The sequence below is a fragment of the Mirounga leonina genome, unplaced genomic scaffold, assembly GCF_011800145.1.
Source record: "Mirounga leonina isolate KUSES-001 unplaced genomic scaffold, KU_Mleo_1.0 Mir_168, whole genome shotgun sequence".
In the NCBI taxonomy this organism is placed as follows: domain Eukaryota; kingdom Metazoa; phylum Chordata; class Mammalia; order Carnivora; family Phocidae; genus Mirounga; species Mirounga leonina.
In genome coordinates this window covers 37,537,419-37,550,316 of record NW_023270426.1, presented here as the reverse complement: position 1 = coordinate 37,550,316, position 12,898 = coordinate 37,537,419, and the positions used below count along the sequence as shown (strand labels likewise).

The window sequence follows — 12,898 nt, the reverse complement described above, 5'->3', positions numbered from 1 at the left end:
AAAGAGTCTCTGCCTTCAGACCATTCTCTACCAACCAATCCCTGCTTACTGGCAACTAAGCAATCTTATTGTATCACTATGCAGTTTAAAATCTTTCAGATGTTATCTGTTATTCTGAAGCTTTTAGGTCCACTGGAAAGAATTCATAGTCTTTGATTAAAATATTTAGAAGGGTAAAACCACAGACATTTTTATACCAGTAGCAGTTTTCATAATCAAATCTAACTATTTTAAATCACTTACATCATAAAACAATTTCCTATCAGCAGCCAGACGTTTGGAAGCCAGAGTCTTGGTAACATGATAGAAGGTAAGTAATGCTCTGTGCTGTCGAAGATCATCTTGGACTTTCACAGATTCTATAAGAGTGGGAATAAGTTCAGGCCACTGTCTAGGACAGTCCAATCGAGCAACTTTTGCAATCAGCACTGCAATCTGAGTTGCAATCTAAAGGGAAAAAAATCATCAGAAATATACATATGAAATCAAATCAGCAGATAAGGAATGCATTCACAGTTGAAAATTACCTTTTGGTTAGTTAGACATTTGACAAAAGTGAATAAAATTTCACTGAAAACTGCTTACTGAAGAGTGATTCACAAAGTATGGTCTATGAATCCTCCGAAGAGAGGATGGGTCTAAGAACTTTCCAGGGGTCTATGAGATCCTCCCTTTCCCTCACTCATCAGTGAAGCTAGATTTTCTTCATGTAACTTCTCCCAAAATAATACATTCCAACAGAGTAACTGAAGAAGCAGATATGAAAATCTAGATGTCTTCTTTTAAATACCCAGACACCATGGCTATATGCAAAAAAACACAACGCTACTCTTCTCACTAAATATTTGGGTAAAGAGCTATGGTTCATTTTTAAAAATTCTATTATGTTAACAATCAATGGTTTTGTTATTTTCAATTAATATTTTTAAGTTTGTTTTAATTGCTAACACAGTAAATATTAAAGATATAATACTTTTTAAACAGTCAAATTAATTAAGTGTAATAATAGTATCTTGTAAAAATCTAAGATTTGTAACCGTAAGCAAAACTTACTCTTTTAAGAAAAATCGCACTCTAGAGGAAAGAAAAAAATTGAACTGTATAATCTATTATCTAACCCCCTCAGAGTACACAGTGAGAATAGAAAATGTGATGGATGAAGGAAACAGAGAAGACATCCTGTAGTTTAAAAAAAGGAGGTGGGAATAACATAAATCATTAAAATTAATTTCTAAGACTACAAATATATAGAGACTTGCTTCCAATAGTGTGTATCTTAGTGAATTTTAAAACAATAGCCAAATATAACCAAAATTCTTAACACCTCAAACTGAATCTCAGAATTTAAAACCCATAAACATCACAAATGGACATTATGAAGTATCATTTTTAATGCAAAAAACAAAATTAGTTTGGGAAAGAAGTAAAAAGTAAGGCAAAAGAAAGAATACTTGGCATTCGTTTTCTCACTAACCTGGTTTACTGGTTCATTGAAGTTGGTGATTAGCCCTGCACGCAAAGTAGATTTCTCCTCCTCTGAGAGAGCACTGTAAAAAGATTTATTTATTATGCAAAAGAATGCTAACTAACAATAAACACTGGTAAACACTATTTTGAATTTTAACAATAAAAAGCTTTTCAAACGAGGGGTTCTGATTAGTTTTGGTAAACAAACAGAATTATTTCCATTACTTATAATATTGGCACATCAAGTAATTCATAAGCATAAAACTCCTTCACAACTGAATAAATATGAAGCACAAAAAAGTAAACAGTAGGAAATAAGACAAATCCAAAGTAAGAAATGTGGTATTTTGACATCTGCTTTTATTGATATAAAAATAGTTGGCCTAAAAAAAAAAATTAATCGCTGCTAAAAGAAATGTGTATGAGTAGGTATTAGTCTTCCACTGACTTCTTTTATAAAATCTGAGTGAGGTTATTCTATGGAGAATCAGGAATCAGAGGATATCTGGGATGAAAGAATTATTAGAAATCAACTAGTTTAAAAATCTAGGACCTCCAGAATAAGCAAAGCCCTGACAAGAATCTTCATTTTAGACTTCTATACTTCTGAACTGTAAGAGAAGACAATTCTATTGTTTTAAGCTACCTAGTATCTGGTAGTTAGTGATGGCAGACCTAAAAAACTAATGCAGCATCTAAAAACAATGTAGGCAGCCAGGACTTGCAAGGGGTCTTAGAAAGAAGGGAAAGGAACTGTGCTGAACCAGTACATTTCCCCTTGAGGTTATCTGCCCACAAGGAATCACGGTAAGAGCAGCAGCTACAAGACTAATAAGCAAGGAAGAGATTTCACCAGGTCTTAGGGCTGGAAAGACAAAAACTAAAGCTCAGGGCCAACAAGGCAATACTTTGGGTAAACACCCAAAGCTTGCAGCTGAAACCCCAAGAAGGCTAAAAATTGGGATTAACAGTAAACCAGAAAGAGACCACCCTCAACTAAACCAAGGTTGAAGTCATACTGTATTTGCTTGCCTGGAAGAAATTAAATTCTCTCTGGTGAAAAAAACAAAATTCCAAGCCTCTCAAATTTTCCCTAAACAATGTTTAGCACTGAGCCAAAACTTATCACGTACAATATAAACCAGGTAAAAATGATTAAAATCAAAACACGAATAGAAACAGGAGATATAAAAATTGTAGTTACCAAATCACACTTAAAAAAATTATGGTTATGGTCAAGAAAATAGGTGAAAACTATAGTATTTCACCACATAGGTGGAATTCGTTTTTTAAAAAATACCAAAGGGAAATCCCAGAACTGATTTTTAAAACGGGGGGGGGGGGGGGGGGGGGGAGCAAAACAAAGGTAATGAACTTGAAGAAATGTCAGTGGAAAATCTCCAGACTAAAATATGAGAAAAAAATAGACTTCTAGGAGCACCTGGCTGGCTCGGTGAGTAGAACATCTGACTCTTCATCTCTGGGTCATGAGTTCAAGCCCCACAATGGGTGTAGAACTTACTTTAAAAAAAAAAAAAAGGTAGAAAAAGAGAGAGAAAGGGAAAGAAAAAATGGACTTCTAGTTTCAAGGGTGTTCTAAATTGTACTAAAGGCAATTCTTTGGCAGAAGACAAATGGATCCGATCCAGATGGAAACCCAATACCAATGAAAGAAATGAGGAACTCCAGGAAGATAAATTTAAAGAAATACTACTGCTGGGGCACCTGGGTGGCTCAGTCGTTAAGCGTCTGCCTTCGGCTCAGGTCATGATCCCGGGGTCCTGGGATTGAGCCCCGCATCAAGCCCCCTGCTCGCATCAGGCTCCCTGCTCGGCGGGAAGCCTGCTTCTCCCTCTCCCACTGCCCCCCGCTTGTGTTCCCTCTCTTGCTGTGTCTCTGTCAAATAAATAAATAAAATCTTAAAAAAGAAAAAAAAAGAAATACTGCTGGTTTTTCAGGGGAAGATGGCAGAGGAGGAGGATCCTAAGCTTACCTTCCCATGCACACAACTATGTAATACCCACATCTGGGTAAGTAACACAGGACACAACCTGAAGACTGGCAGAACAGATTCCACAACTAAATGTAGAGAACAGGCAATACTCAAGAGGGTAGGAAGGGAAAAGAGATGGTTAGGAGCAAAACGGACCTGCAAGACTGTCCAAGGGAGGGAGGGATGAGACCGGTGCAGAGAGGGAAGAGAAGCAAACCCCAGGCATGGGGGACACACACAGGGAGGATCAATCCCCATAACTCTTGAAAACCAATGAGGCCTAATGACCAGTGGAACTTATCACCTGGAACATTACAAATCAGTGGACTAGGCCCTGGGAAAGCTGGGAAGGTGGGAGTCCCTGCCCTTAAAGAGAAAGCACAACAAATAGCCCTGCTGAGATACAGCACAGAAGCAGCAATTTGAAAAACATCTACAGTGCCTGGGAAAGAGATTTTTGTTTACTCATCACAAAGCCTGTGATGGAGAGGCAGGGAGGGAACTTTGGGAGACGTCTATGAAAACAAAAGAGCTGGCAGGCACCATTCCCCTCCCAACCCCAGCCTAGATAAGGAGACAAATGCTGGAACCAGTCAGCACCAACATTCCCCACCTAACCTGCTAAGAGCATGCCCCACCCTGGTATTCTCCTGAGTACCTGCCCCTCCAATATGCACTTGGCTAAAGCCCATCCAAAGCAGTGCTACAAGCCTAGCAGTGGGCAAGGAGCCCCAAATGGGCCCAGAACTACTCCAAACGGACTCCCACCATTGAAAGTGAGGGGATGGAGAAATATCTATCATACAAATGAATGTCAAAAGAAAGCCAGAGTAGCAATATTTATATCAGAAAAAATAAACTTAAAAACAAAAAATGAACCAAGAGACAAAGAGGGACACTATATAATAATAAAGGGAACAATCAAACAAGAGATATAGCTATCGCAAATATTTATGCACCCAACATACAAGCACCTAAATACATAAAACAGTTAATAACAAACATAAAGGAACTAATAGATAATAATACAATAGTAAGGGAATTTAATATCCCACTTATATCTATGGATAGATCATGTTAACAGAACATCAGCAAGGAAACAATGACTTTGAATGACACACTGGAACAGAGGGATTTAACAGACATCTTCAGAACATTCTATCCTAAAACAGAATATGGGGCGCCTGGATGGCTCAGTTGTTTAAGTGTCTGCCATCGGCCCAGGTCATGATCCCAGAGGCCTGGGATCCAGCCCTGCATCAGGCTCCCTGCTCAGCAAGGAACCTGCTTCTCCCTCTCCCTTTGCCCCTCCCCCTGCTTGTGCTCTCTCTCTCAAATAAATAAATGATCTTTAAAACAAGAGAATAGACATTCTTTTTTTTTAAGGGAGGTTGTTTGTTTTTAAAGATTTTATTTATTTATTTGACAGCGAGAGAGGGAACACAAGCAGGGGGAGTGGGAGGGGGAGAAGCAGGCTTCCTGTGGAGGCAGGGAGCCCGACATGGGGCTCGATCCCAGGACCCTGGGATCATGACCTGAGCCGAAGGCAGATGTTTAACGACTGAGCCACCCAGGTGCCCTGAGAATACACATTCTTTTCAAGTGCACACAGGACATTCTCCAGAATAGATCACATATTGGTCCACAAAACAAACCTCAACAAATACATGAAGATTGCAATCATAGCACACATATTATTTGAACATAATGATATGAAACTAGAAGTCAATCACAAGAAAAATTCTGGAAGGACCACAAATACATGGAGGTTAAATAACATGCTACTAAACAGTGAATGGCTCAACCAGGAAATAAAAGAAGAAATAAAGAAGTATGTGGAAACAAATGAAATAAAGAAAACACGTTGGTCCAAAACCTCTGGGATACAGCAAAAGTGGTTTTAAGAGTGAAATTTATAGCAATTCAAAACTACCTCAAGAAGCAAGAAAAATCTCAGATAAACAACTTGACCTTAAACCTAAAAGAACTAGAAAAAGAACAAGCAAAACAAAACCAGCAGTAAAAAGGAAATGATAAAGATTAGAGCAGAAATAACTGATACAGAAACTAAAAAAGAAAAAAAAAGGGATGCCTGGGTGGCTCAGTCAGTTAAATGTCTGCCTTCAGCTCAGGTCATGATCCTAGCTAGGGTCCTGGGATTGAGTCCTGCATCGGGCTCCTTGCTCAGCAGGGAGCCTGCTTTTCCCTCTGCCTGCTCTGCCTGCCGCTCCCCCAGCTTGTGCGCACTCACTCTCTCTGACACATAAATAAAATCTTAAAAAAAAGAAAAAAAAAAAAGCAATAGAACAGATCAATGAAACCAGGAGCTGGTTCTTTGAAAAAAATTAATAAAATTGATAAGCCTCTAGCCAGACTTATCAAGAGAGAAAAGGACTCAAATAAAGAAAATCACAAATGAGAGAAGAGCAATAACAATCAACCCACAGAAACACAATCATAAGAGAATATATTAAAAGTTAGATGCCCCAAAATTGGACAACATAGAAGAAATGGATAAATTCCTAGAAATATATAAAGTACCAAAACTGAAAAGGAGGAAATACAAAATTTGAACAGACCAATAACCAGCAAAGAAATTGAGTCAGCAATAAAAAAAACTCCCAACAAAGACCAGGACCAGGTGGTTTCATAGGCAAATTCTACCAAAGATTTAAAGAAGAGTTAACACCTATTCTTCTTAAACTATTCTAAAAGACAGAAAAGGAAGAACACTTCCAAATTCATTCTATGAGGCCAGAATTTGTTTGGCAACAAAACCAGATAAAGACACTACAAAAAAACAGAACTACAGGCCAATATCCCTGATGAACATGGATGCAAAAAATTTCAATAAACCAAATTCAACAATACATTAAGAAAAACATTCACCACTATCAAGTAGGATTTATCCCTGGGTTGCCAGAGTGGTTCCATATGCGCAGATCAACCAATGTAATACATCACATCACTAGGAGAAAGGATAAGAACCCTTCCATCATTTCAATAGATGCAGGAAAACCAGTTGACAAAGTACAACATCCATTCATGCCAAAAACCCTCAACAAAACAGAATGAGAGAGAACATACCTCAACAAAATAAGGGCTATCTATGAAAAACCCACAACTAACATCATTGTTAATGGGGAAAAATTAACAGCTTTTCCTCTAAAGTCAGAAACAAGACATAGATGTCCACTCTCACCACTTTTTTTCAACACAGTACTGGAAGTCCTACCTAGAACAATCAGAAGAAAAAAAAAGATATAAAAGACTTCCAAATTGGTAAAGAAAAGGTAAAACTTTCACTCTTTGCAGATGACATAATATATACAGAAAACCCAAAAGCCTCATCCAAAAAACTACTAGAAGCGATAAATGAATTCAGTAAGATCGCAGGATACAAAATCAACATACAGAAATCTGTTGCATTTCTATACACCAAGAATGAAGCAGCAGAAAGAGAAATTAAGAAAACAATCTCATGTACAACTGCTTCCCAAATAATAAGATAGCTAGGAATAAACTTAACCAAAGAGATGAAAGATTGGTACTTTGAAAACTACAAAACATTGATGAAAGAAACTCAAGATGACACAAAGAAATAGAAAGACATTCCATGCTCATGGACTGGAAGAATAAATATTCTTAAAATGTCTATACTACCCAAAGCAATCTACACACTGAATGCACTTCTCTTCAAAATCCCAACAACATTTTTCACAGAACTAGAACAAAGAGACTCCTCCCCCAAGTAGCGGAGAAGATAACCACACACACAGTCTGAATGTAGCGCAGCACTAGATTGGGGGCAGACATCTGCTCTGATTGTGGGCCCCACCTAGCAACAAAAGCTTCACAGAGAAAACCCAGGAAGAGCATCCTGAAGTTTGGTGCTACCAAATCTCTGACAAATGCCTGGTCTACCTCAACTCAAGCCCAAGGCAGCCCCATATTGGCCCACTAAATACAAAGATACCAAACCCTGTCCACAACATGCAAATAGAACCACTGCAGGTGACTGAACTGAAGGCAAACACAGCTCAGTCACAACAGGAGAATGTATGCAACACACATCGGAGACACCACTGAGGTGCCAGGTTCCGGTGAACGAGAAATTGTACTAAAGGGCAATACAGAATCTCTTCTTCAAAAGGCCACTATTTTCAAAAGCAGGAGGGGTGGCTGACTTTCCTAACACAGAGAAAGAGACACAGAGAGTTAGACAAAATGAGGAGACAGAGGAATGTGTCCCAACTGAAAAAACAGGGCAAAATCACAGCAAGAGAGCTAAACAAAATGGAGATAAGTAATATGCCTGATAGCTTAAGGTAATGATCACAGCTACTCAATGGACTTGATAAGAGTGGAGAACTTCAGTGAGACTCTTAACAAGGAGATAGAAAACATAAAAAAGAACCAAGCAGAGATGAAGAACTCAATAAATTAAAGTAAAAATTCACTAGATGGAATAAATAGTAGACTAGAGGAAACAGAAGAATGGATCAGCAACCTGGAGAAGAGTAATGAAAAGCAATCAAGGTGAACAGGAGAGAAGAAAAAAATTTTTAAATGAAAATGACTAAGGGAATTCATTGACACCAGCAAGCATAGTAACACTCACATTATAGGAATCCCAGAAAGAGAAGAGAGAGAAAAGGGGGCAGAAAATGTATTTGAAGAAGTAATAGCTGAAAACTTCCCAAATCTAGGGAAAGAGATATCCAGATCCAGGAGGCACAGCGGGCTCCCAGAAGAAATGACCCAAAAAGGTCCACATCAAGACAAATGCTAATTGAAATGGCAAAAAGCAGTGATGAGAGATGTGTAAAATCAGCAAGAAAAAAGAAAACAATTACGTACAAGGTAAGTACACTTTTCTCTGCAGGCCAGAGAAAGTGGCAGGATATATTCAAAATGCTGAAAGGAAAAAAAAAAAAACTGCAACCAAGAACACTCTATCCAGTAAGGCTGTCACTCAGAATAGGACAGATAAAGAGTTTCCCAGACAAAGGAATTCATGACCACTAAGTCAGCCCTACAAGAAATGTTAAAAGGGACTCTGAGTAAAAAAGAAAGACTGTAAGTAGGAGTAAAAGTACGACAGAAAAAAGCAGTAAAATTAAGTATATCTATAAATATCAGTCAAAGGACTCACAAAATAAAAGGATGTAACATGACACCAAATACCTAAAACCTAGAGAGCAGAGTAGTAAATCAAGAATGGGTTCAAACTTTAGCAACCATCAACTTAAGATAGACTGCTATATGCAAAAGATATCATATATAAATCTAATGGTAACCACGAATCATAAAATGGTAATACACATGCATAAAATAAAGAGAAAGAAAACAAGTATTATCACTAAAGAAAGCCAGCAAACCATGAGAGAAAAAAGCAAAAGAAAGGAACAGAGAAGAACTACAAAAACAACTATAAAACAAGTAACAAAATGGCAATAAGTACATACCTATCAATAATTACTTTAAATGCAAATGGACTACACATTCCATAATCAAAAGACATGGGGTGACAGATGGATAAAAAAGTAAGACCCATCTACATGCTGCCTTCCAGAGACTCATTTCAGACCTGAAAACACACTTGAAAGTAAAGGGATGGAAAAGCATTTATCATGCAAACGGTTGTCAAAAGAAAGCTGGGGTAGCAATACTTGTATCAGACAAGAAAGACTCTAAAACAAACCCTGTAATAAGAGACAAAGGACACTTTACAATCATAAAGTGAACAATACAACAAGAAGATATAACAAGGGGGGTTTGGGTGGCTCAGTCAGTTAAATGTCTGTGTCCAGCCCAGGTCATCGTATAGGGGTCCTGGGATCGAGCCCTGCACTGGGCTCCCTGCTCAGCAGGGAGTCTGCTTCTCTCTCTCCCTCTTCCTCTGCCACCCACCCCCAGCTCATGCTTTCTCTCTCAAGCTCTCTCTCTCTCACTCTCATGCTCTCTCTCTCAAATAAATAAACAAAATTAAAAAAAAAAAAGATTTAACAATTGTAAATATTTATGCCAACATGGGAGCACCGAAATACTTAAAGCAGCTAATAACTAACATAAAGGAAGTAACTGACAGTAATACAATTAACAGTAAGGGACTTTAACACTCCAATTACATCAATGTACAGATCACCCAAACAGAAAATCAACAAGGCAACAGTGACTCTATATGAGACATTGGACCAAATAGACTTAACAGATATATTCTGAACATTCCATCCTAAAGCAGCAGAATACACATTCTTTTCAAGTGCACATGCAACATGATCTTCAGAACAGATCACCTACGAGGCCACAAAAGAAGCTCAACAAATTAAAAAATACTGAAGTCATACCAGGCATCCTTTCTGAGCACAATGCTATGGAACTAGAAATCAATCACAAGAAGAAATCTAGAAAGAACACAAATAACAGGGAAGTTAAATAACATACTACTAAACAATGAATGGGTCAACCAAGAAATTAAAGAAGAAATAAAAAAATACACAGACATGAAAATGAAAACACAATGGTCCAAAATCTCTGGGATGCAGCAAAAGCTGTTCTAGGAGGGAAGTTTATAGTCACACAGGCCTACTTCCAAGAAGCCAGAAAAGTCTCAAATAAGCAACCTAACCTTACATCTAAAAGAGCTAGAAAACAAACAAACAAAAAACCCCAATGAGTAGAAGGAAGGAAATAATAAAGATTGGAGCAGAAATAAATGAAACAGAACTAAAAAAAAAATAGAACATAGGGGGCGGAGCAAGATGGCGGAGGAGTAGGAGACCTGGATTTCGTCTCCTCTCAGGAATTCAGCTGGACAGGGATCAAAACCATTCTGAACACCTACAAACTCAACAGGAGATCGAAGAAAAGAAGAGCAACAACTCTGAACAGAAAAGTGACCACATTCTGGAAGGTACCACGTGCGGAGAAGTGAATCCAGGCGATATTCGGGAGGATAGACGGCGGGGGAGGGGCCTCCGTCGGCGCTTCTGGCAAGTGATAGAACCACGGAGCACAAAATCGGGACTTTTAAAAGTCTGCTCCGCTGAGGGACGTCACTCCGGTGGCTAAGCGGGGGGTGGAACCCTCCGAGACAGTGTGGTCTCAGGACCCTCGGGGTCACAGAAAGACTGGGGGTGCCTGAGTGTGGCAGAGCTCCCAGGGATCGGAGCAGGGAAGCCGGCTGCAGAGGCGGAGCCCAGGCGCGGGCTCTCAGCTCGGGGTGGCCATAAACCGTGATCCGCGGCACAGTCGGGCCCCTGCTCCTCCAGCAGGGACCCAACAAGCGGCAGATCCGGGGAGACTCACCTTCCTCCCCCGGGGGGAGCCGCGCGGGAGTGCACCGCAGGGATCTGCTGGGTTTGGAGACTCCACCCGGGGTCGGGTGCCAGAGATAGAAACGCGCGGTCACAGGCCAGGTGAGCACGGAGTGCGGCCGGAGACCGGGGAGACGGGAGTGACTGACGGCTTTTCTCTGGGGGCTCACTGAGGAGCGGGGCCCCGAGTTCTCGGCTCCTCCGGCGCAGAGATTGGGAGGCCGCCATTTTCACTCTCCGCCTCCAAAGCTGTACGGAAAGCTCGCAGGGAACAAAAGCCCCGGAGAGCAAACCCGAGCAGATTACTTAGCCGGGAGGGGGCAAGGGCGGGGCTATTCCGCCTCCGGCAGAGACATTTGGGAACCACGGCAACAGGCCCCTCCTCCAGAAGAACAGCGAGAACAGCCAGCCAAGACCAAGTTTACCAATCAATGAGAACGGCAGAACTCCAGCGCTAGGGGACTACTGCACATAGAATTCAAGGCTTTTTTACCATGATTCTTTAGTCTTTCAAAGTTAATTATTTTTTAACTGTTTTTTTTTTCTTTTTGAATTTTTCTTTTTCCCTTTTTCAACCAACATCTTATCAATCCCTTTCTTTAAAAAAAAACATTTTTATTTTTCATTTTTAGAGTCATATTCTATCCCTTCATAGTAGTTACCCGTATTTTTGGCTTATATATATAAGTTGTTCTCTCTTTAAAATTTTGAGATAGTTTCTTCTAAAAGATTAAAATATACCCTAAATCTCTAGTATATGGTGTTTTCTATTCCCCTGCCTGATCACATCCTCTCCCTTTTTTTTTTCTTTTTTTAAATCCTCTTCTTTTTTCAAACAACTTCTTATCAATTCCTTTTATAAAATTTTTTATAATTTCCATCTTTACAGTCATATTCCATCCCTTCATCATAGCAACCCTTATTTTTGTACATATATAAGTTTTTCTTTCTTTAAAATTTTGGGAGGCACTTTCTTCTAAAAGACCAAAATACACCCCAAATCTAGTGTGTGGCACTGATCTATATACCAGCCTGATCATATTTGATCACATTCTGGTTTTTTGTTGTTGTTGTTGTTTTGTTTTGTTTGTTTTTGTTTTTATCTTTATCTTTTTCTTTTTTTTCTTTCTCTTTTTTCTCTCTTTCCCTTTCTTTTCCCACTGCTTCAGGTCTTTTCTGATTTGTTTAGAGTATATTTTCTGGGGACGTTGTTACTCTGCTAGCATTTTGTTCTCTCATTAATCTATTCTCCTCTGCACAAAATGACGAGACGGAAAAAATCACCTCAACAAAAAGAACAAGAGGTAGTACCGACTGCCAGGGACCTACTCAATACGGACATTAGTACGATGTCAGATCTAGAGTTCAGAATCATCACTTTAAAGATACTAGCTGGGCTTGAAAAAAGCATGGAAGTTATTAGAGAAACCCTTTCTGGAGAAGTAAAAGAACTAAAATCCAACCAAGTAGAAATCAAAAAGGCTATTAATGAGGTGCAATCAAAAATGGGGGCGCTAACTGCTAGAATAAATGAGGCAGAAGAGAGAATCAGTAATATAGAAGATGAAATGATGGAAAATAAAGAAGCTGAGAAAAAGAGAGATAAACAACTACTGGATCACGAGGGCAGAATTCGAGAGATAAGCTATACCATAAAATGAAACAACATTAGAATAATTGGAATCCCAGAAGAAGAAGAAAGAGAGAGAGGGCCAGAAGGTATAATGGAGCAAATTATAGCAGAGAACTTCCCTAATTTGGGGAAGGAAACAGGCATGAAAACCCAGGAAGCACAGAGAACCCCTCTCAAAATCAATAAAAATAGGTCAACACCCCGACATCCAATAGTAAAACTTACGAGTCTCATAGACAAAGAGAAAATCCTGAAAGCAGCTCGGGAGAAGAGATATGTAACCTACAAGGGTAAAAACATTAGATTGGCAACAGACCTATCCACAGAGACCTGGCAGGCCAGAAAGGACTGGCAGGATATATTCAGAGCACTAAATGAGAAAAATATGCAGCCAAGAATACTATATCCAGCTAGGCTGTCATTGAAAATTGAAGGAGAGATAAAAAGCTTCCAGGACAAACAAAAACTAAAGGAATTTGCAAACAC

The 12,898-nt window shown here is 39.3% G+C and overlaps 1 protein-coding gene across 6 annotated transcripts in view; it reads right to left on the bottom strand.

Annotated features, from left to right (window-relative positions):
- Positions 1-12,898, bottom strand: part of IPO11 (importin 11) — a 210,834-nt gene that overhangs the window by 162,716 nt on the left and 35,220 nt on the right. For 5 of the 6 annotated variants that reach the window (XR_004680925.1, XR_004680924.1, XR_004680926.1 and 2 more), the window contains exons 4-5: positions 1,475-1,547; positions 244-447 (exon numbers count right to left, since the gene is read on the bottom strand). Coding sequence is in view for 3 of the 6 variants with exons in the window: in XM_035014503.1 (XP_034870394.1) it covers positions 244-447; positions 1,475-1,547 (277 nt within the window). In the remaining 3 variants the exon portion in view is untranslated. Of the gene's footprint in view, positions 1-243; positions 448-1,474; positions 1,548-12,898 lie in introns of those variants that run through there. The other variant, XM_035014504.1, reaches the window with a different exon arrangement.